At 43.8% G+C, this 25,264-nt stretch overlaps 1 protein-coding gene across 3 annotated transcripts in view; it reads right to left on the reverse strand.

Moving 5' to 3' along the window:
* LOC143817098 (receptor-interacting serine/threonine-protein kinase 3-like) overlaps window positions 1-22,924 on the reverse strand; it is a 121,656-nt gene extending 98,732 nt beyond the window's left edge. Inside the window, exons 1-4 of one of the 3 annotated variants that reach the window (XM_077298218.1) lie at window positions 22,876-22,924; window positions 18,590-18,760; window positions 17,369-17,687; window positions 7,333-7,481 (exon numbers count right to left, since the gene is read on the reverse strand). In XM_077298218.1, coding sequence (XP_077154333.1) covers window positions 7,333-7,481; window positions 17,369-17,687; window positions 18,590-18,723 — 602 coding nt within the window. In that variant the 5' untranslated portion in view covers window positions 18,724-18,760; window positions 22,876-22,924. Of the gene's footprint in view, window positions 1-7,332; window positions 7,482-17,368; window positions 17,688-17,991; window positions 18,119-18,589; window positions 18,764-22,875 lie in introns of those variants that run through there. The other 2 variants (XM_077298235.1, XM_077298225.1) reach the window with 2 other exon arrangements.
* Window positions 22,925-25,264: the final 2,340 nt, after the last annotated feature.

Genomic DNA, 25,264 nt, shown 5'->3' on the forward strand with positions numbered 1-25,264 from the left:
ACAGAGACTCAGAGGCCCGGTACCGGGTACCCCTCTACCCTGCGACAGTGGGGGCGCTGCAGTATGACCAAACAACTCAATCTTGGTTTCATCAGTCCATAGGACCTTCTTCCAAAAAGAAAATGGCTTCTCCAAATGTGCTTTTGCATACCTCAGCCGACTCTGTTTGTGGCATGCTTGCAGAAACGGCTTCTTTAGCATCACTCTCCCATACAGCTTCTCCTTGTGCAAAGTGCGTTGTATAGTTGACCAATGCACAGTGACACCATCTGCAGCAAGTTGATGCTGCAGCTCTCTGGAGGTGGTCTGAGGATTGTCCTTGACTGATCTCACCATTCTTCTTCTCTGCCTTTCTGATGTTTTTCTTGGCCTGCCACTTCTGGCTTTAACAAGAACTGTACCTGTGTTCTTCCATTTCCTTACTATGTTCCTCACAGTGGAAATTGACAGGTTAAATCTCTTAGACAGCTTTTTGTATTCTTCCCTTGAAAAACTATGTTGAATTTGTTTTCAGATCATTTCACAGTTGTTTTGAGGAGCCCATGATGCCACTCTGCAGAGGAGATTCAAACAGGAGAACATCTTGCAAGTGGCCACTTTAAGTAGCTTTTCTCATGATTGCATACACCTGGCTATGAAGTTCAAAGCTCAATGAGGTTACAAAACCAAAAAAAGTGCTTTAGTAATCAGTAAAAAGTAGGTAGGAGTATTTAACCCCTTTCTGACATCTGACGTACTATCCCGTCGAGGTGGGGTGGGCCCGTATGACCACTGACGGGATAGTACGTCATACGCGATCGGCCGAGCTCACGGGGGGAGCGCGGCCGAGTGTCAGCTGCATATCGCAGCTGACATCCGGCACTATGTGCCAGGAGCGGTCACGGACTGCCCCCGGCACATTAACCCCCGGCACACCGCGATCAAACATGATCGCGGTGTACCGGCGGTATATGGAAGCATCGCGCAGGGAGGGGGCTCCCTGCGGGCTTCCCTGAGACCCCCGGAGCAACGCCATGTGATCGCGTTGCTCCGAGGGTCTCCTACCTCCCTCCTCGCCGCAGATCGTCCCGGATCCAAGATGGCCGCGGCATCCGGGTCCTGCAGGCAGGGAGGTGGCTTACCGAGTGCCTGCTCAGAGCAGGCGCTGGTAAGCCTGCAGCCCTGTACAGCAGATCGCCGATCTGACAGAGTGCTATGCACACTGTCAGATCAACGATCTCTGATGTCCCCCCCTGGGACAAAGTAAAAATGTAAAAAAAAAAATTTTCCACATGTGTAAAAAAATAAATAAAAAATAAATTCCTAAATAAAGAAAAAAAAAAAATATTATTCCCATAAATACATTTATCTAAATAAAAAAAATAAAACAATAAAAGTACACATATTTAGTATCGCCGCGTCCGTAACGACCCAACCTATAAAACTATATCACTAGTTAACCCCTTCAGTAAACACCGTGAGAAAAAAAAAAAAACGAAGCAAAAAACAACGCTTTATTACCATACCGCCGAACAAAAAGTGGAATAACACGCGATCAAAAAGACAGATATAAATAACCATGGTACCACTGAAAACGTCATCTTGTCCTGCAAAAAACGAGCCGCCATACAGCATCATCAGCAAAAAAATAAAAAAGTTATAGTCCTGAGAATAAAGCGATACCTGTTATGATCCCAGTGGCTTAGGATCACAAATCTAACCAGCTAAGTAAGAGATAATAGGACGAGCTCTGGGGATGTGGTAACTGGACTGACCGCAAACCTGATCCTAACCAAACACACTAAAGGTAGCCGTGGAACGTTTCCTGAAATCCTAGACATCTCTTCACGGCCTGAGAAACTGACTACCCCTAGAGATAAAGTAAGACCTCACTTGCCTCAGAGAAATAACCCCAAAGAAATAGAACAGCCCCCCACAAATAATAACGGTGAGTTAAGAGGAAAAGACAAACGCAGAGATGAAACAGGTTAAGCAAATGAGGCCCGCTAACACTACATAGCAGAAAATAGCAAGGGATCTGTGCGGTCAGTAAAAAACCCTATACAAAAATATCCACGCAGAGAATGCGAGAACCCCCACACCAACTAACGATGTGGGGGGAGCAACTCAGCACCCCAGAGCTACCAGCAAGCAGAGAAATCACATATTAGCAAGCTGGACAAAACTCATAATATTCTAGGAACATATTGAACACAGATGAGCAAGAATAAGCAAACAGAACTTAGCTTCTCTTGGAGAGACTGGTAACGGATGTAGACAGGAGCAAACAGAATAGCACTGAATACGACAGCAGGCAACAACTGATAGTCCAGGTGAGCTAAATAGGAACCAGCTAACGAGACAGCTGATCAAACCTCAGACCTGCAGAATGACACAAAGAGCCACCAGAGGGAGCCCAAAGAAAACACTCACACAGTACCACTTGTGACCACAAGAGGGAGCCCAAAAACAGAGTTCACAACAGATACCAAAATAATTATTTCTTCTATAAAATAGCTTTTATCGTATAAAAGTGCCAAAACATAAAAAAATGATATAAATGAGATATCGCTGTAATCGTACTGACCCGACGAATAAAACTGCTTTATCAATTTTACCAAACGCGAAACGGTATAAACGCCTCCCCCAAAAGAAATTCATGAATAGCTGGTTTTTGGTCATTCTGCCTCACATAAATCGGAATAAAAAGTGATCAAAAAATGTCATGTGCCTGAAAATGTTACCAATAAAAACGTCAACTCGTCTCGCAAAAAACAAGACCTCACATGACTCTGTGGACTCAAATATGGAAAAATTATAGCTCTCAAAATGTGGTAACGCAAAAAATATTTTTTGCAATAACAAGCATCTTTCAGTGTGTGACGGCTGCCAATCATAAAAATCCGCTAAATAACCCCCTATAAAAGTAAATCAAACCCCCCTTCATCACCCCCTTAGTTAGGGAAAAATAAAAAAATAAAAAAAATGTATTTATTTCCATTTTCCCATTAGGGTTAGGGTTAGGGCTAGGGTTAGGGTTAGGGCTAGGGTTAGGGTTAGGGCTAGGGTTAGGGTTAGGGCTAGGGTTAGGGTTATTGCTAGGGTTAGGGCTAGGGTTAGGGCTAGGGTTAGGGCTAGGGTTGGGGCTAGGGTTAAGGCTACAGTTAGGGTTGGGGCTAAAGTTAGGGTTAGGGTTTGGATTACATTTACGGTTGGGAATAGGGTTGGGATTAGGGTTAGGTGTGTGTCAGGGTTAGGGGTGTGGTTAGGGTTATCGTTGGGATTAGGGTAAGGGGTGTGTTTGGATTAGGGTTTCAGTTATAATTGGGGGGTTTCCACTGTTTAGGCACATCAGGGGCTCTCCAAACGGGACATGGCATCCGATCTCAATTCCAGACAATTCTGCGTTGAAAAAGTAAAACAGTGCTCCTTCCCTTCAGAGCTCTCCCGTGTACCCAAACAGGGGTTTACCCCAACATATGGGGTATCAGCGTACTCAGGACAAATTGGACAACATCTTTTGGGGTCCAATTTCTCCTGTTACCCTTGGGAAAATACAAAACTGGGGGCTAAAAAATAAGTTGGTTGGGAAAAAAAGGATTTTTTATTTTCACGGCTCTGGGTTATAAACTGTAGTGAAACACTTGGGGGTTCAAAGTTCTCACAACACATCTAGATAAGTTCCTTGGGAGGTCTAGTTTCCAATTTGGGGTCACTTGTGGGGGGTTTCTACTGTTTGGGTACATCAGGGGCTCTGCATCTGCTACGTGACGCCTGCAGACCAATCCATTTAAGTCTGCATTCCAAATGGCGCTCCTTCCCTTCCGAGCTCTGTCATGCGCCCAAACAGTGGTTCCCCCCCACATATGGGGTATCAGCGTACTCAGGACAAATTGGACAACAACTTTTGGGGTCCAATTTATTATGTTACCCTTGTAAAAATACAAAGCTGGGGGCTAAAATATCATTTCTGTGAAAAAAAGAGGAATTTTAATTTTCACGGCTCTGCGTTATAAACTGTAGTGAAACACTTGGGGGTTCAAAGTTCTCACAACACACATCTAGATAAGTTCCTTAGGGGGTCTACTTTCCAAAATGGTGTCACTTGTGGGGGGTTTTAATGTTTAGGCACATCAGGGGCTGTCCAAACGCAACATGTCGTCCCATCTTAATTCCAGTCAATTTTGCATTGAAAAGTAAAATAGCGCTCCTTCCCTTCCGAGCTCTGCTATGCGCCCAAACAGTGGTTTACCCCCACATATGGGGTATCGTCGTACTCAGGACAAATTGCACAACAACTTTTGTGGTCTAATTTCTTTTCTTACCCTTGGGAAAATAAAAAAATGGGGGTGAAAAGATCATTTTTGTGAAAAAATATGATTTTTTATATTTACGGCTCTGCATTATAAACTTCTGTGAAGCACTTGTTGGGTCAAAGTGCTCAACACACATCTAGATAAGTTCCTTAAGGGGTCTACTTTCCAAAATGGTGTCACTTGTGGGGGGTTTCAATGTTTAGGCACATCAGAGGCTCTCCAAACGCAACATGGCATCACATCTTAATTCCAGTCAATTTTGCATTGAAAAGTCAAATGGCGCTCCTTCCCTTCTGAGCTCTGCCATGCGCCCAAACAGTGGTTTACCCCCACATATGGGGTATCAGCGTACTCAGGACAAATTGTACAACATTTGGGGTCCATTTTCTCCTGTTACCCTTGGTAAAAAAACAAATTGGAGCTGAAATAAATTTTGTGTGAAAAAAAGTTAAATGTTCATTCTTATTTAAACATTCCAAAAATTCCTGTGAAACACCTGAAGGGTTAATAAATTTCTTGAATGTGGTTTTGAGCACCTTGAGGGGTGCAGTTTTTAAAATGGTGTCACATTTGGGTATTTTCTATCATATAGACCCCTCAAAATGACTTCAAATGAGATGTGGTCCCTAAAAAAAAAATGGTGTTGTAAAAATGAGAAATTTCTGGTCAACTTTTAACCCTTATAACTCCGTAACAAAAAAAAATTTGGTTCCAAAAGTGTGCTGATGTAAAGTAGACATGTGGGAAATGTTACTTATTAAGTATTTTGCGTGACATATGTCAGTGATTTAAGGGCGTAAAAATTCAAAGTTGGAAAATTGCAAAATTTTCAACATTTTCACCAAATATCCATTTTTTTCACAAATAAATGTAAGTTATATCGAAAATTTTTTACCACTATCATGAAGTACAATATGTCACGAGAAAACAATGTCAGAATCGCCAAGATCCGTTGAAGCGTTCCAGAGTTATAACCTCATAAAGGGACAGTGGTCTGAATTGTAAAAATTGGCCTGGTCATTAACGTGCAAACCACCCTTGGGGGTGAAGGGGTTAAAACAAGAAAATGATAAGGGTGCCCATACTTATGCACCTGTCAAATTTTGTTTGAATGCAGATTGCACATTTTCTGTTAGTACAATAAACCTCATTTCAAGGCAGAAACATTACTGTGTCCAACAGTTATTAGATATATGAAACTAAAATAGCTGTTGCAAAAAAAACTATTTTTATAAAACATTAAGCTTAAGATTATTAGGGGTGCCCAAACTTTTTCATATAACTGTATATATAGACTGTATGTATGTTTTTAAGAATATTTGAGCCGATGGATCCATGATATGTCCATTTTGCAAGCCTGCGAGAAAAAAAATCGCTGTACGGAAGCCATACGGATGCCGTACGGATGACACACGGATAAATTTGAGCGTAAAAATCACATCCTCGCATTGAATACGGAACAGTGTTTTGGGACAATTACTGCGTATTACGGCCGTAAAAAACAGACCGTATTTACTTACGCCTAGTGTGACGCCGGCCTTAACCTGTTAAATGCAGCTGTCATTCTCCGACAGCGGCATTTAACTCATGCTTCCGGTAAGCGCATCAGAAATCCTGCCCATCAGTGACCTCGTCACGTGATCGCGGGTCACTGACGGGTTGGCATGACAACCAGAGGTCTCCAGCAAACCTCTATAGTTGTCATAACTGAATTGCTATGAGCGACGCCTGGTGGTCGGAGCTCATAGCAAATAAGCATTTCTGCTACATACAGGCAATCTCATCATCGCCTGTATGAAGCAGACCCGATCAGACAACTGCAGCTTCTAGTCTCCCATGAAGACTATTGAAGCTTGCAAAATGTACATAAAAATGTTTTTAAAAATATTAGAAAAATAAAAAAATATATAAAAGTTCATATCACTCCCCTTTCGCCTGATTCAAAATAAAACAATACAAAAAAATTAAACATACACATATTTGGTATTGCCGAGTTCATAATCGCTCAATCTATCAATATGTAAAAATAATTAACATGATCGCTAAATCGAATAAAAAGAAAAAAATTTAAGATGCCAGAATTACATTTTTTTTGTTGCCGCTACATTGCAATAAAATGCAATAATGGGCGACCAAAAGATCATATCAACACCAAAATGGTATAAATAAAAATGTCAGCTCGGCGTGCAAAAAAAAAAAAGTTTTCACCCAGCCCCAAATCACGAAAAATGGAGACGCTACAGGTCTTGGGAAATGGTGCCATTTTTTCACCAAAGTTTTTTCAGCACTTAAATAAAAAAGAACCTAGACCTGTTTGATATCTACGTACTCGTAATGATCTGGAGAATCATAGTGGCAGGTAAATTTTAGCATTTAGTGAATATGGTAAAAAAAAAAGCAACTATGGAATTGCACTTTTTTTGCAATTTCACCGCATTTGGAATTTTCTTCCCATTTTCCAGTACACAATATGTTAAAACCAATTGTGTCGTTCAAAAGTACAACTTGTCCCGCAAAAAACGAGCCCACACATGGTCATTTTGACATAAAAAGTAAAAAAGTTATGGCTCTGGGAACAAGGGGAGCAAAAAAAAAAGTAACTAATCATTTATTAACATTTTTTTGTTGTTCTTTTATTTGCATGCAGAGAGGTATGAGACTGGATCCTGATAAATAAATTTCTGAAAAGTGTTCACCTTAGGGGAGAGTATTGCTCTGCTCCTACCTGAACGTGCGCACAGATTGCACTCTGTACGTTTATCTATTATCTGCGCTGAGGTAGGAGGAGTACGCTCTTCCTTTATTCTGAACTGCACACTTCTCCTAGTTTTGGGCATAGAGTTTGTATTGCATCCATACTCTGATCTGTGTGCATCCTCAGGTAGGAGCTTTGGGCTCCTGTCTTCTGAGGTGTACATTTCCTGGCCGGTTTTGAGCTATTGGCCTCACGACCTGGATCCCCACCGATCTGTTTGCAATTAGAATAACACATTTAAAAATGTTAACTAATGTTTGGTTACTCTTTGTCGTGAATTACCTGTAAACATCCGTTGATGTGCTTGGCTGGTACCCTTCTTGAAATGCTTCAGGTGGCATGTACTCCAGAGTACCGCCAACCCCTTCACAGTCTTCAGTACCTTGCGTAGAGGCGCTACTTGTAAACTTGGACAAGCCAAAGTCTGAGATCTGAAATTGTAGATAAGAATTTCCTATAAAAGTTTTAACAAGACATGACTGATCTATTGTTTTGTTCCAAAAAACACCCCTTAGTGATGGAGACAATTTTTTTTAAAATATGACCAGTGTCACTTTATGTCAGGGTTGGGGAATTTTTTTTCTGCCAAGGGCCATTTGGATATTTATACCATCCTTCGGGGGCCGTACAAACTCCGCCCACAAAGTACATCCTGACTGGCACTGGTTTCAGGATGTAATCTTTCATTGCATGCCCTTCAGTGTTCAGTAGTGAACAATGCATGTGTGTTGTTATGATCTGGTGGCCTAGGAGCAGCATGGGACGTACTCTGGAGAAGGTGGTACCTGTACTAACCGCAGACCCTGAACTTAACACCGCAACTAGAAGTAGCCGTGGAATGTACCTAACACTCCCTAGACATCTCGACACAGCCGGAGGACTAAATACCCCTAGAGATAGAAAAGGGAAAACTATCTTGCCTCAGAGAAAATCCCCAAAGGATAGACAGCCCCCACAAATATTGACTGTGAGAGGAGAGGGAAATAACATACGCAGAGTGAAATCAGGATTTAGCAAAGGAGGCCGCTCTAGCTAAATAGAAAGGATAGGACAGAGTACTATGCGGTCAGTATTAAAACACTAGAAAATATCCACCACAGAAAATGCAAAATCTCCACATCTAACTAAAGATATGGAGGGTATATCTGCATCTCCAGAGATACCAGCTTGGCTGAACAAATCCTTATACAGACCAAGCTGGACAAGACAAACATGGAAAAGAACTGAACAATAAGGCCCACAGCATGTGGACTGCAAAAACCAAGGCCAGAACTTATCCTTGTTGAAATGAACAGCAAAGCAGGAGAGACCAGGAAGGGATGTGAATGCTCCAGGAACCATGGACAACTGGCACTGACTAAAGGGTCAAGCAAGACTAAATAGCCCAGTCAGGATTGCAATAAGTGGACACACCTGATGACTGCAGCGATCCAAAGACAGCAGCGCTACTTATAACCACCGGAGGGAGCCCAATAGCAGAATTCACAACAGTGTGTGCCAACAGAGCAAGAAGAAATTAATGAGCTTGTTGTAATCAAAATACAGCTTCCTGCCCAAGAATGCGGTCCCTGAAAATCTGCTCGGGGGCCTGTTAAAAGGTTTTCGAGGGCCGCAAATGGCTCGAGGGCCTGAGGTTCGCCACCCCTGTTTTATGTGGTAATAACTTTGGAATGCTTCAACAAATCCCAGTGATTTTGAGATTGTTTTTCTGTGTTACATTATACTTTTTGATGATGGTAAATGTAGGTTGATATGTTCTGTCTTTATTTATAAAAAATATCAGAAATGTAAGAAAAATGTAAAAAATTAGCAATTTTCAAACTATGAATGATTATCCCTTTAATACAGATAGTCAAACCATAGCAATACATTAATAAGCAACATTCCCCTCATGTCGGCTTTACATCAGCACCATTTGTAAAATGTTATTTTATTTTGTTAGCATTTTAGGAGGTTTAAAAATGTAGCAGAAATTTTTCACTTTTTTTCAAGGAAATGTACAAAATGTATCCTTTTAGGGACCTACCCATGTTTGAAGTGACTTTCGGGGTCCTATATATTGGGAAATCCCCAAAAAGTTATACCATTTTAAAAACAGCACGGTAGATTTTATTAGGTCAAAAAAAGTTTTAAAAGTAGGATATACAATACACAAGATGGTGACACAGAATGTTCAAAAAAGCAGGGGCACCAAAGCTAGTGATGAGCGAGTGTACTCGTTGTTCGGGTTTTCTCGAACACGCTCGGGTGGTCTCCGAGTATTTGTGACTGCTCGGAGATTTAGTTTTTGTCGCACCAGCTGCATGATTTGCGGCTGCTAGACAGGCTAAATACATGTGGGGATTCTCTAGCAAGCAGGCAACCCCCACATGTACTCAGGCTGGATAGCAATCGTAAATCATGTAGCTGAGTAAAAAAAACTTAAATCTCCGAGCAGTCACAAATACTCGGAGACCACCCGAGCGTGTTTGGGAAATCCCAAGCAACGAATACACTCACTCATCACTAACCACAGCTACAAACTGGTGACATTAAAGGTAAACATGGTACACAAGTTATAAAAGGAGGGACACATGTATACAAGGTGTGAACGGGTATTCCTAATGATAAACTGGTGAGTAATACTCAATAAGCCAGAAGGAGCCAGCACACCAATAAATAGAGATAGTAAGGAAATCCTAGATAAGACATGTGCAGAGCATGGTTTACCTGAATCTGTGGTACCGCCATCCCACTCACTCACAGCCACTGGCTTTGGCGGCACCACAGCTTCAGAGGTCACATGTGACTGGAATCAGATGTTTCCAACATGAAATATTTTTTTACCTTGACCTCTGCTTTCTGAGGTGGTTTGGACCACATTAGATAATTTGACTATCGACTTTCATTTAATATGTATGTGCATCTTTGGATACTGACAGATCCTACCTACAATATTTCAGAACCGTTTGGTGACTATTTCATGTTTATGGGAACCGAGATTGAAATACAAAAAGGACACATAAATTAAAGCCATGCACGGTAGCTGGTGATTGATGGTCATCCATTATTTGTCAAAGTGTTATCTAATAATTTAAGTTTCTTAGGTTGTAATGTCTTTTCTGGACAGCACAAATAGAAGCTGAGATCCAACTTGGTCCCTGATTCATATCACCTGATTGTCCATACACATTGGTGGCAAGTTGGCGGAACCTGCACTTAATGTACATACACATTGGTGGCAAGTTGGCTGAACCTGCAGCTTAAGTCTCTTAATTCTCCCACAAATGAGGAGAAAGTAAAGAAAGATGGCGACTGTCAACCTTCAATGCCTGACTGTCATGATCCGTTCCAGGGTTTATTAGTGTCTGCCCTTTTTTTCTGGACGGATCATGTCAAGGGTTAACTTTGCTCTGCCTCATTCTGGGTTCAGGTTTGCTATTTAGCTCCCATGAATCTTGCTGGCAGTGTCAGTTATAGTTCTGCCTTCGGCGTGTTAACCTGACCCTGCTGGTAGCTCTTGATTTGCCCTGCTGTGAACCCTGACTTGTCCTGTGTCTGTTAACTCCCTCTGTCTGCCCTTTTCCCAGTATTTCTCTGTCTGTTTGTCTGCTTGATTCTCCAGTTCTGATCTTCTGGCTTGGTTATTTACTTAGTTGCTGTTTGTCCCTTTTGTACCGTATTTGCCCATTCTGGTTTACTGATCTCTGGCTATGTTCTGACTATCCATCTGTCTTATCCTATTATACTGTCATGCTAGCTAGTGTTTTTTTGACTCGGCTTGTCTGACCATTCTCTCGCCACTTGGTGGCGTCTGTTCTGCTGTCCTGTGAGTGCAGTCTTATTTTCCTCTCAAGCACCCTCTGGTGGAGGTTGTGCTGTACTGCACTGCAGTAGCCTGACATTATAACTGACCCATACATTTAAAGGGATTTCTGCATTTTTTTTTTCCTCTGCTCTGTTTGCTATGGATCCGCTCCATAACTTGGCGGATCAAATGGACAGTTTGACAACTATGTTACAAGACCTGTTTGTGGAACAGAGGGCCTTGTCCTCGTCTCATAACCACCTGCAAAGGGAGCTTTCTGACACAGTTAAATTGTTGCAGACTGAATGTAAGCACTCTAACACTGTGGATGTCTCTTTGCACTCTCCCGAACCTACTGTCAAGCTCCCAGATACCTTCTCTGGGGAGAGGGAGAGATTTCATACTTTTAAGCAGAGTTGCAAGCTTTTTTTTTTTTCTCTTAGACCCAGATCTTCTGGAGATGAGAGTCAGCAGGTGGGGATAATTATTTCCTGACTGCGGGAGGGACCTCAATCATAGGCTTTCTTTTTACCTGCTTCTGCCCCTGAACGTGTGTCTGTGGATAGATTCTTTGAGGCTCTGGGACTTATTTATGATGAACCGGACCGGGTCAGGGTTGCAGAGGACATGATCATGAGTCTCTCCCAGAATGAGCTCGCTGCTGAACAGTATTGTTCTGAGTTTAGGCGGTGGTCCGTTGAGGTGTCTTGGGGTGACTCTGCTCTGAGGCGCTTGTTTGAGAGAGGTCTTTCTGATCATCTTAAAGATGCGCTGGCCCTTCACACGCCTCCCAGTTCCCTGGTGGAGGCCATGACTCAGGCCATTCGTATGTACCGGAGATTACGGGAGAGAATTATCCAGCGTGAGATTCCTGTTTTGCCTGCCAAGTCTGAGGTCATGTCATTCAAGGAGACTATGGAAGTTGGTACCATTAACTTCAAGGAGAAGGAGAGGAAACGGCGTCGTGATGGGAAATTATGTTTTTACTGTGGAGATCCGGGACATTGGAAGAAGGAATGCCCCTCTTGTCCATCGAGTAACCAGCTACCGAGTCTGGGTGATGGTCTAGGAAGTCATCCAGACTCACAGGTACCATTTTCGTCATTTCAAAAAGTTTTGTTAGAGGTGGAACTGTATTATGGAGGTGTTTTTGCATCCACTACAGCGTTTGTGGACTGTGGATCTTCCATGAACTTCATTGACTGTAGTCTGGTGTCCAAGTTAAAGTTAGGGACAGTTAGGCTAGAGACTGCCATCCATATCGTTGCCATTGATAAGACACCGTTGGCTCAAAATGTCCTTAAATTTGTCTCTGAGGAGTTCCTCCTCAAGGTGGGTGCTTTGCACAAGGAACAAATTTCATGTTACGTTATGAATAATCTTCCTGCGGGACTGGTGTTGGGGTTCCCCTGGTTGCAAAGGCATAATCCTGTTATAGACTGGGGATCTCGTGATATTGTTAAATGGGGTCCTAATTGTTCCAATGGTTGTCTTTCTGCTGTGTTTGTGTCCACCATTAGTCCGGAGGGTATTCCGGAGTACCTAAAGGACTTTGGTGATGTCTGTGTTCTCCGAAAAAGAGGCTGAGATCTTACCACCCCATCGTCCTTATGATTGTACCATCAACCTTATTCCGGGTTCTAAATTGCCCAAAGCCCGTTTGTACAATCTTTCTGGCCCGGAACGTACTGCTATGAAAAACTATATCTCTGATAATCTACGCAAAGGTCACATCCGTCCCTCTGTCTCACCTGTGGCCGCAGGTTTTTTTTTTGTCAAGAAAAAAGATGGTGGTTTACGCCCATGCCTCGATTTCCGGGAACTAAATAAAATTACAGTGAGAAATACCTACCCTCTCCCACTCATTCCTGATCTCTATAACCAATTGTCTGGGGTTAAGTGGTTTTCCAAACTCGATCTTAGGGGAGCATATAACCTTATCCGCATTCAGGAAGGGGATGAGTGGAAAACGGCATTTCTCACCTCCGAGGGCCTGTTTGAAAATTTGGTCATGCCCTTTGGTCTCACAAACACGCCTGCGGTTTTTCAGAACTTCATGAATGATGTATTTTCTGATTTTATCGGGCGCTTTATGGTTGTATACCTGGATGATATCCTTGTTTTCTCGCCTGACAAGGAATCTCACATTGGTCGTTTACGTGCTGTTCTTCACCGGTTACGGGGAAATTCTTTGTTTGCTAAACCAGAGAAATGTTTGTTTTGTGTCCAGGAGCTTTCTTTTCTTGGGATCATCCTTTCTGCGAATGGGTTTCGGATGGATCCCAGAAAGGTACAGGCCATTGTTGATTGGGTGCAACCCAGAGACCTCAAGGGGTTGCAGTGTTTTCTGGGTTTTGCCAATTATTACCGGAAATTCATCAAAGGGTTTTCTTAGATAGTCAAGCCACTCACCGATCTCACTTGCAAGGGGGTTGATCTCAAAGTTTGGTCATCCTTGGCAGTTGAAGCATTTATTACATTAAAAAAATGTTTTATGTCTGCTCCTGTATTAGTTCAGCCCGATCCATCTAAACCATTCATTGTAGAGGTGGACGCAGCAGAGGTGGGAGTAGGGGCAGTGTTGTCTCAGGGACCCGTTACTTTGACCAACTTGAGACCATGTGCCTTTTTCTCCCGTAAGTTTTCTTCTGCTGAGAGGAAGTATGATGTTGGGAACCGGGAGTTATTGGCCATAAAATTGGCTTTTGAAGAATGGAGGCATTTTTTGGAGGGGGCGGTTCATCGGATCACGGTGATTACAGACCACAAGAATTTGTCTTATATTGAAACTGCCAAACGGTTACCTCAAAGACAGGCAAGATGATCGCTTTTTTTCTCTCGTTTTAATTTTTCAATCACTTTTCGGCCTGGTTCCAAGAATGTCAAGGCTTATGCCTTATCTCGCAGTTTTGATCCGATATCACCCCCTGAACCTCCTTCCTCCATTCATCAGCACGGGGTGGTTGTTGCGGGGGTATACTCTGAATTGGAGCAGGAGATTCGAAAGGCTCAGTCTCTTGCTCCTCCCTCTCTGCCTGACAATAAGCTTTTTGTCCCAGTTCAGTACCGATTGAGGATTCTCCGGGAGTTCCACGATTCTGCTCTTAGTGGTCACCCGGGGATCTCTGCCACCCGGAAAGCTATTGCTAGGTTGTTTTGGTGGCCCTCCATGAACTCTGATATCATTGAGTTTGTGTCTGCTTGTGATACCTGTGCCCGTGCTAAGAGCTCCCATAACCGGCCGGCCGGGGAATTGATGCCATTGCCAATTCCAGATAGACCTTGGACTCATTTGTCCATGGATTTTATCACGGATCTCCCTCCTTCCAATGGCAAAACTGTAATCTGGGTAGTGGTCGACAGATTCAGTAAGCAAGCGCATTTTGTACCTCTGGCAGGATTGCCTAATGCTGAGACACTATCTAGATTGTTTGTTGAGCACGTTGTGTGGCTGCATGGCGTGCCTTTGAGTGTGGTTTCTGATATAGGGGTACAATTTGTGTCCAAATTTTGGAGGGCATTCTGTAAAAGACTGGGTATTTGTTTGACCTTCTCTGCTTACCATCCTGAGACCAACGGGCAGACAGAGAGGACCAATCAGTCACTTGAACAGATTTTGAGGTGTCTTGCTACGTCTCAGCAGGATGATTGGTGTTCTTCATTGCCCATGGCTGAATTTGCATTTAATAATCGGATTAACCAGTCCACGGGCACCTCTCCATTCTTCTGTAACTATGGGTTTCACCCCAATTTTGGTGAATTTTCTAGGCTGGATTCAGGATGTCCAGGGGCTGATTCGGCAGTGCAACGATTGGGGGAGGTGTGGAGAGAGGTCCAGAAAAACATTGGGAAGGCTCAGGGCAAACAAACTTTTTGCTGATAAGCGACGGTCTGTAGGACCTATATTTCTAGTAGGAGATAAAGTGTGGTTGTCTACCAAGAACATTGGTCTAAAGATTCCTTCTGCTAAGCTTGGTCCCAGGTTTATTGGTCCTTACGAGATCATTGAGGTGGTCAATCCAGTTGCCTTTCGGTTACGCCTTCCTCAGTCGCTTCGGATCCCCAATGTGTTTCATAAATCCCTTCTTAAGTCCTTTGTACCATCTTCCGCTGGGCCTCCATCCCCTCCGTCTCCTGTCTCTGTGGATGGTCAGACCGAGTTTGAAGTAGAACGGATTGTGGATTCTCGCATGGTCCGTAGTTCTCTTCAGTATTTGGTCCATTGGAGGGGTTATGGTCCGGAGGATCGATCTTGGGTCCCGGCGCGATCTGTCCATGCTGATCGATTGGTCCGGGCATTTCATGCACATTATCCTGGGAAACCTGGGGGTCCGGTGGCCCCCCTTGAGAGGAGGGTACTGTCATGATCCGTTCCAGGGTTTATTAGTGTCTGCCCTTTTTTCTAGACGGATCATGTCAAGGGTTAACTTTGCTCTGCCTCATTCTGGGTTTAAGTTTGCTATTTAGCTCCCATGAATCTTGCTGGCAGTGTCAGTTATAGTTCTGCCTTCGGAGTGTTAACCTGACCCTGCTGGTAGCTCTTGATTTGCCCTGCTGTGAACCCTGACTTATCCTGTGTCTGTTAACTCCCTCTGTCTGCCCTTTTCCCAGTATTTCTCTGTCTCTTTGTCTGCTTGATTCTCCGGTTCTGATCTTCTGGCTTGGTTATTTACTTAGTTGCTGTTTGTCCCTTTTGTACCGTATTTGCCCATTCTGGTTTACTGATCTCTGGCTATGTTCTGACTATCCATCTGTCTTATCCTATTAAACTGTCGTGCTATCTAGTGTTTTTTTGACTCGGCTTGTCTGACCACTCTCTCGCCACTTGGTGGCGTCTGTCCTGCTGTCCTGTGAGTGCAGTCTTATTTTCCTCTCAAGCTCCCTCTGGTGGAGGTTGCGCTGTACTGCACTGCAGTAGCCTGACACTGACCCTTTTGTTTACAGAGCAGGTAAGCTGCCACTAGAGGTACCTGGGCGAGGCTTACTCGCCTCACCTGCTTGGTAGCTTTAGTTTTTTTAAAATCAAATAGTTTTTATTAAAGCATATGACCAGCATGTAACACAGTCTGATACATATTCCAGACAGGTACAATGAATACAAAACAGATTAATATATTTTCCATGCTACGTAAACAACGCTCTTACCCAATAACCCATCCCCCCAATCCCCTGCCTTTTATCCAATATTAACCATCTGAAACATCACCTCTTGAAAAAGTTATACCCAGCTTTACGAAAGCACAACAGCACATGTAAAAGTTCCTCCAGAAGCAACTAAATGACCCCCATTCTACTCTGCAATAACTCAGCAGACACCACACCTGGGTAATCCATCCATCTGCCCCACACATTTACAAATTTTGTACTCTGACCTCACTTGATGTATATATTCCTTTCCATGAGGACAATAAAATGTATTTTGTTAACAAATTCCTTTTTACCTGGTTGTTTTTCATCCAACCAATGCATCGCAATAAGCTTCCTCGCAGCATACAACAATCTTGCAATAGCCATCCTTCCACATTACTCCTTAGCAATGTCATCCATACAACCCAGGAGGAAAGTCAGCGGGCTGCGCACCACATTTACCCCGTCACCTCTTGAATCAAATTACCGTATTTTCTGGTGTATAAGACGACTGGGCGTATAAGACGACCCCCAACTTTTCCATATAAAATATGGAATTTGGGATATGCCCGCCGTATAAGACGGGGGTCATCTTATACGCCCAGTCATCTTATACGGCGTGTGGTTCCCAGGGTCTGGAGGAGAGGAGACTCTCCTTCAGGCCCAGGGATCCATATTCATGTAAAAAATAAAGAATAAAAAATATGGATATACTCACCCCTCCGACGAACCCTGGCTGTCACCGCTGCAAGCGTCTGCCTCCGTTCCTAAGAATGCAGTGAGTGTAGGACCTGTGATGACGTTGCGGTCTTGTGATTGGTCGCGTGACCGGTCACCTGACCGCGACGTCATGGAAGGTCCTTGACTCTCTGCATTCTTAGGAACGGAGGCAGACGCTTGCAGCGGTGACAGCCAGGGTTCGTCGGAGGGGTGAGTATATGCATATTTTTTATTTTTATTCTTTATTTTTTACATGAATATGGATCCCAGGGCCTGAAGGAGGGTCTCCTCTCCTTCAGACCCTGGGAACCATCCAGGATCGCTCCCTGCACACGCCGTACCCGGTGTATAAGACGACCCCCGACTTTTGGGACAATTTTTAGGGGTTAAAAAGTCGTCTTATACGCCGGAAAATACGGTAAGCACCTTCACCCAAAAGGGCTGGAGGCGAGCACATGACCACATCATATGTATCAAATCTGCATCATCCTCACCGCACCTTGGGCATTTTGCGTCACCTCTCAGTCCTGCCTTCCTCATCCATACTGGGGTCCTGTACACCCTATAAACCAGATATAACTGCGACACCCTCTTAGCTTTAGTTTGATATAACATGTATTGTTTTTCTTAAAATAAGACATTAATAATATCAATGGTTATTGTGTTTCTCTAACTGAAGCTCACCTTTATATGCAGCCCCTCATTTAAGAGAACGTTCTTTGTTTTGAGGTCAAGGTGTAGCAGAGGAGGTGTCAAGTTATGCAGCCAGTTCATACCTAATGTCACTTCATGAATAATACGAAACTTTAACGTCCAAGGAATAGGTCTGACTCTCTCCATTAAGGTACACAAACTACCATACTCCATGTATTCCATTACAATACCCAGTTCCTGGGATTTTCCCTCCATGATCCCAAATAGGCGGATTACATATGGACTGGCTGAGGCAGAAGCCATCTTCTCTGCCTCAGAACGAAGTTCTTTGATGCCCTGGAGCTCATGCCTGTAAGAAAGTACAAAGAAAAATGATTATTCTAGTTCCTTCTAATACATTAAAAACAGGGTTTTATGGAGCTGACATTGCAAAGGGTAAAATCTGCCATAACACGAGCAATATACAGTTGTGCTCAAAAGCTTACATACCCTGGCTTTTTTCAGAGAATATGAATGATAACACTAAAACTATTTCTCCACTCATGGTTAGTGGTTGGGTGAAGACATTTATTGTCAGACTACTGTGTTTTCTCTTTTAAAATTATAATGACAACCCAAAACATCCAAATGACCCTGATCAAAAGTTTACATACCCCATTTCTTAATACCGTGTATTGCCCCCTCTAATATCAATGACAGCTTGAAGTCTTTTGTGGTAGTTGTGGATATGGTTCTTTATTTTCTCAGATGGTAAAGCTGCCCACTCTTCTTGGCAAAAAGCCTCCAGTTCCTGTAAATTCCTGGGCTGTCTAGCATGAATCTCCCCAGAGTGGCTCAATTATATTGAGGTCAGGAGACTGAGATGGCCACTCCAAAACCTTCACTTTGTTCTGCTGTGGCCAATGACAGGTCGACTTGGCCTTGTGTTTTGTTATTATTCATATTGTCTGAAAAAAGGCCAAGAAAGCAAAAATTCACCCAGGGCATGTAAACTTTTGAGCACAACTGTATATTTACTGGAAACGGATGTCAAATCTGCAGCTCTGATCAATTTTCAATGTGGGATTTCTCTGCAGCTCGTAGGGAAGATTTCACAAAATCTCATCCACAATGTCTAAATTGTAATCAGAAAATCAGCGGTTTATTCATTTCATTTGAACATACTCTTATTTTATTGCCTTTGTCAATCAAGTTAGAACTCGGCTATCCATAATAAACACGATCAGCTTAGATCGAGCAGGCTAAACTTACCTGTTGAGTATCTTAACTGCCACCTGTTCTTTAAAATCCTTACTTTTTGCTTTGTATACAGATCCAAAGTGTCCACTGTCAATTAATTTCCAGTCAGTTAATGATGAGGCTCGTACTACTTTATTCTTACTCATCCCTCAAGAAGGATTCATTCATTTCATCTGAAGAGAGCTAAAGTAAAACGAAAAGTAAGTGAGATTTGGTAAACAAATTTGGCATATCCTTTTACTTAAAATGTTCCTAACAACATTTTAAAGGGGTGGTTCAAAACTAACCTGACATTTAATCCTAAAAGTCTGCATATTTAATGTAATAGTCTAATCAATTTTCTAATTTACTTTAATTGAAAATTCCCTATCGTTCCCTCACTACACTATCTAACGGATTTATTTTTACTTTACCTACTTCTTGTCTGATAATAAGAAGCCACAGTGTATGCTGCTGATTGCCTCTGCTCCCACTGGTCACTGCCACAGCCTCTACCCACACTCTGAAATGAAGTGTGTCATCAGCGACGTCTGTTTCTGGGGATGGGCTAGTCCCTGCTCTACTGAGCATGCATCGTCTGTCAATTCCGATGTATGCTCAGTAGGATCTTGTCACTGTGCCATATTCTTTTTAAGGCACAGTGACAATGCGCTCACTCGATTGCTGAGAGTTAGACTCCTGGGACCCAACAGGGTTCTGCAGACCCTCATTTAAAAGGAACGGTGGTCTGCTCAATTCATTTCCTATAGGACTGACAGACAGCCAAGGACAGTACTCAGCTGCCTCTGGCAGTCCCATAAACTTTATTTACACAGGGTTCTTATTTTCGGGATCAGTAGAGGTCCCAGCAGTCAGATATTCATTGATCAGTAAATTAGCCCCTATACAAAACTGGAACAAGCCCTTCAGCTTGCCCAGATGGGCTAGTCACACAGCTGAACCTCCAAATTTCAGCAGGATCAGCATCCTGACAGCTGATGTCAGAGAATAAAGAGGTTGGGCTCAGGGGTGGATTATAATGAGGTCAATGTGGGCAGTAGCCCAGGGCCCAGTGGTGTGGGGGGCCCTGGGCAACCGCTCAGATTGACCTCGGCCGCCATCAGGGCATTACTGCCCTGACTGGCGTATGGGCCCGGTGGGCAGAGGGGGCCCGCATCGGGCCCGCAGCGCGCACTTCACTGGTGTCTGACGTCATTGTCAGCCGCCGGCGAGTTGGGGCTTCACCTGAGTGGAGGGAGGAAGCTTCGCCTGCCGGCCGCCGCAGGAGCGCGGCTAGGTAAGTAAGAACTCGTGTTTTTTTGCTTGTTTGTTTTTTTTGAGAGTGGCGATCCCGGGGCAGAATGCTGCAGACACTGGGGGCAGAAATGCTGGACACGCTGGGGGCAGAAATGCTGGACACACTGGGGCAGAATGCTGGACACACTGGGGCAATATGCTGAAGACACTAGGGCAATATGCTGGAGACACTGGAGGCAGGATGCTGGACACACTGGGGGCAGGATGCTGGACAAGCTGGGGGCAATATGCTGGACACACTGGGGCAGAATGCTGGAGACACTGGGGCAATATGCTGGAGACACTGGGGGCAATATGCTGGACACACTGGGGGCAGGATGCTGGACAAGCTGGGGGCAATATGCTGGACACACTGGGGCAGAATGCTGGACACACTAGGGGCAATATGCTGGACACACTGGGGGCAGGATGTTGGACACACTAGGGGCAATATGCAGGACACACTGGGGGCTATATGTTGCACACACTGGGGGCAATATGCTGGACACACTGGGGGCAATATGCTGGACACACTGGGGCAGAATGCTGGACACACTGGGGGCAGAATGCTGGACACACTGGGGGCAATATACTGGAGACACTGGGGCAGATTGCTGGACACACTGGGGGCAATATGCTGGAGACACTGGGGCAGATTGCTGGACACACTGCGGACAATATGCTGGACACACTGGGGGCAATATGCTGGACACACTGGGGCAGATTGCTGGACACACTGGGAGCAATATGCTGGAGACACTGGGGCAGATTGCTGGACACACTAGGGCAGATTGCTGGACACACTGGGGCAATATGCTGGACACACTGGGGCCAATATGCTGGACACACTGGCGGCAGGATGCTGAACACACTGGGGGCAGAGATGCTGGACACACTGGGGGCAGAGATGCTGGACACACTGGGGGCAGAGATGCTGGACACACTGGGGGCAGAGATGCTGGACACACTGGGGGCAGAGATGCTGGACACACTGGGGGCAGAGATGCTGGACACACTGGGGGCAGAGATGCTGGACACACTGGGGGCAGAGATGCTGGACACTGGGGCAGAGATGCTGGACCCTGGGGGCAGAGATGCTGGACACACTGGGGGCAGGATTGGAGATATGGGCAGAATGTAGATAGGGGGCATGATTGGGGACACGGGGCAGAATGAAGACATGGGGCAGGATTGGAGACAGATCGTGCAGGATCATGGGGCAGGATGGATACAATGGAGACTGATGGGGCAGGATGGGGAGATCATATGGGGCAGGATGGATACTCATGAGGGCAGGATGGGAGAACATATGGCTGGAGCCAGGAATGAGATACACGGGGCTAGGGTGGGGGATATTATTATTACCATAGGGGCTAATTAAGGGATATTATTACTGCAGTGATGTATTTATTTTATTTTTTTAGGACACTGTTTTAAATGGGGGGGGGGGTGGTCCTGTTACTGTGTAGAGTGACACTGTCGCCTTTTTTTCTTCATGTGCTGTAATGTAGAAGTTGGGAAAAATTAAGTAATGTGTTCTACAAGCGGTGCTCTAGATAACTGTGTTATTTCCTGCAGAGACGAGTCCTGGCTGGATGAAGTGATGGCGGTCTGTGCTGGATGAAAGATGAAGGACTTCACCTAGAGACATCACTGGTGAGTCAGTGTTACCTATACACTGACACTATACACTGTATACTATATACTGAACTGAAGAGTAAATTGACTAGATCAATGGATGTTTGACAGGTTATAGTTTCACACAGCAACTATTTTTCTGGAATAATCTGGTTCAGGTATATGATGACCCCATCACATGACCCCGTCACATGACCGGGGGGCCCACAGTGTCTGAACAGCCCGGGGCCCTGGCTACCCTTACCCTGGTTGAGCTTGTTGGATTTTAACATGCCCAATCCATTGTTCCTGTGGGAGATGAGTCACAAAGGTCTATCAACGATTTTGTCCCAATGAAGAAAATATGCAAGATCAGCTAACCTGAGCTTGTGGAGTAGAGAGCTAGCTATCGACCAGTTATCTCATTGACTTAGCTAGGTTAAGCTGTTCCCATTAGAGCTTGTCCTGTCATATTGCGAGGCTATTCTTTTCTGATCAGTGTCGGTCTGACTGTAGCACTCTCAGCCGTCTTGAGATTGATGAAGTCACAGCACTGCCTTAGTGGTACATCCATTTCACAGTGCTAGCGCTCCTGCCCACCATGTAAGCAGGACTGCAGCATGGCCCCTTTTAAATGAATGGAGGTGTCCTGTAGTTCCTGCACACAGGGAGGCTGGGGGCACCTCTGTACATGAAGGAACCTTTAAATGGGTTGCAGTAAAACCAGAGCTGCTTCTGTTTCAGGATCGGTGGTGTCTTTGGCCATCAAACCAAGATAAGCTCTAGAATGAAGTGGCTGTGGCCCTCTGATTGTGGATCAGACAGTACATTGCCAATAGTGTGAAGAAAACGGATAGCAGCCAGAGGAGCTATACTGATGACCGTTGACTCCAGAGTCATTTCTACTTATAAAAACAAGATCGTATATCTAAGTATAAGGCAAGTACTGTATGTTCGGTGATCAGGGGCATAACCATAGTAGGAGCAGGGGTTGCAGCTGCGCCCGGGCCCTGGAGCCTAGGGGGGTCAAAAGATTCCCATATGAGAAGACCAATACTACTAACGATCTGTGGTAGTCGGGGCCCCTGCTGCAGTTACGCCAGTGTCAATGATTCATACAGAGAGAAAAAGCAATAAGTTGTGTCATTGTCTACGCTGTTTTCTACACTTATTGTTAAGCAGCTACAGTAAATATGGACAAACCAGACTGAGAAGTTAACTTTATTCAGTCACGGCATGTGCTGACCAAGCAGGAAATGGAAAGTTTCCCACAGTATGTTGTACGCCGGTGTTTGCTGACCCCCCTGCTCGAGTCCACCACTTGGGATACATAGAGTAGATGCCCCTCTGACTCAGAAGTGTTTCATGCGCCCACCCTAAAATACATGCCAGGCATGAGTACTCACCTAGCTGCCTGCTCGACACTCATACAGGGAAGTGTCTGATTATTGTGATGCAACGTCCTGCCTCCATGAGGGGAGTGACAGTGAGCTGAAGGAGCACAGATTGTGAACTGCTGGCATTGAATAAAAGACGGATCTTTTCTCTTTTACGTTTCTATACTTAGAAAGCAGCTTTAACCAAAAGTTCTTCTAAAGTTCATTTTAACCCCTTTAGGACCAAGTCATTTTTAGCCTTCAGGACTGCAGAATTATTTTTCTGTCTTCAAATTTATGACAGCTCAAACTTTTCTTTTATTCCTTTTTAGCATAGCTGTGCTATGTCTTGTTTTTTAATGACTGGGAAAGTAGAGTTTTTTTTAAGTACCATTTAAGAGTACCGTACCCATGAGATCCACAGATATTTTGGGGAGTGGATATAATAAGAGGAATTTCAGCCTTTTTTTCACCTGTAGGAGCCAATTAGGCTTCACCCTGCACATTCCAGATTGTCCTTTTTGTATGGCTGCCTGGGAAGCATTTCTTGCACCTGGACTGAAATATTTTACATTCTGTGTAACATAAAGGCAACCTGGAAAAACAAACAAATATATTAATTTATATTTCCAATTGTTTTTAACGATGGGTCAGTGGGCATTTGGTATGTATTGTATTGTGTGGCATATAGTTGCATACCTCCATGTCATGCATTCAGCATACTGTACATATAGACAGCATTTGTAAGGCTCATCCTGTGGTTAGGTATGGTACTTATGTATTTACTGTATGTATTGTTATATCTATTGTTTGTGCTTATGGGGAGAATGTAAGCCCGCAAGGACAGGGTCCTCTCCCCTCTGTACCAGTCTGTCACTGTAAATTTGTGTAGTGTAAACGATATCTATAACCCTGTACTTAACCCCTTTCTCATGCACAGCACCATGGAATTAACAGTGCTATATAAATAAATAATAATAATGAGGATAGATATTACGCCTTCCATTTTGAACTACCTGTCACATGGACTAATGTGATTATTGGAAAGCGTATGTGTGCAGCTCCTTCAAGTGCAGCTTGTAAAGTGCACAATGGAAATATACCAGAATGTAATCTCATATTCATCCATTTTACCATCACTACCTTCTGATCCAATCATCCATCACTGTAGTTCTCAGGTATGTCTGTTTTTGTTCGGTACTACTGAACCCAGCTTGGTAAGTGTCTGTATTCATTTCTTTCCCCGTTTTGTAAACTAGCAAATTATTTATAGTCACTCTTTTCACATTGTACATCTCTTCCTTTGATTCCCGGCCCCGTCTCGCTGTTGTTTTGCCCTCTTGTTCACAACTGGTAAATTTCATATGCAAGTAAAGTTGCATACATTTGGAGCCACAGGTCTATGCATGCAGCTCCCTCAAGTGTAGCTTGTTAAAGGGGATGGCCTATCCTTAAGATAAGTCGCTAATGTCTGATGCGCCCCCCCACACACCCGCCAATCAGCTGCACAGCTCTGTCAACTAAATAGTGGTCGCCGCCAGGTACTGCCCCTTGTTGACGTGTTAAAGTCCTGGACAACTCCTTTAAATACATAGTAGAAATATATCAGAATGTGCCAGAAGCAAACAAAAGGATAAAGCAACAACCTATCACTAATGGCACCTCCTTGTAATTTTTCATTACTTTTCCACTATTTGTATATGCTCTCACAGTTTTTACTCACTTCCTTTCTCAATCACTTCTCCTCCTGGCTTCTGCACTTACTCTCCCCTTCTGCTCCATGTCTGTTATTTTGTTCTTTGTCATTTATATTTGTGTTTTGTATGTAACATTTTTTCACATGTTCAGCACTATGGAATCAGTGGTGTTCTGAAAATATATAATAATAATAATACTAATATGTAGGTGAAGGGTTGCACACTATACCTGTATTCGATTATATTATGACACAGGTGCAATATTGTAGGCGCTTTGGGAAAGAGGAGATACATGCATGAGTAAGCCTAAAAATGAGGTCTGCACCATTAACACCAGGGAGCTGCATGAGGATGACCACAGTTCACCGTCAAGGGAGATGAAGAATATATCTTACTACTATCAGATAAATTAGATATTAACCCCTAATACAAAGGTTCCTGTGGACCCTGCCCAGAACAGGATCTTCACTCTTTATTTCCAATGATTTTATAGTTTTTTTTAAATAATATAACAATATTTACAGAGACAAAAGATAAAGACAAAATAATGGTGAGAAAAGGTTAAGGGTAAATAGGGGGAAAGGAAGGTATTCCTTTTTGACCTTGATCCATATTTGAAAGTCAAATGCATTACACTACACATACAGCCTTGAGGCGAAGTCTCCCTAAGTCACTGTGTGACACTGACTGTCACATAGAGTAGTACAGTTAGGTGCCGATGA

The sequence above is a fragment of the Ranitomeya variabilis genome, chromosome 1, assembly GCF_051348905.1.
Source record: "Ranitomeya variabilis isolate aRanVar5 chromosome 1, aRanVar5.hap1, whole genome shotgun sequence".
NCBI lineage: Eukaryota > Metazoa > Chordata > Amphibia > Anura > Dendrobatidae > Ranitomeya > Ranitomeya variabilis.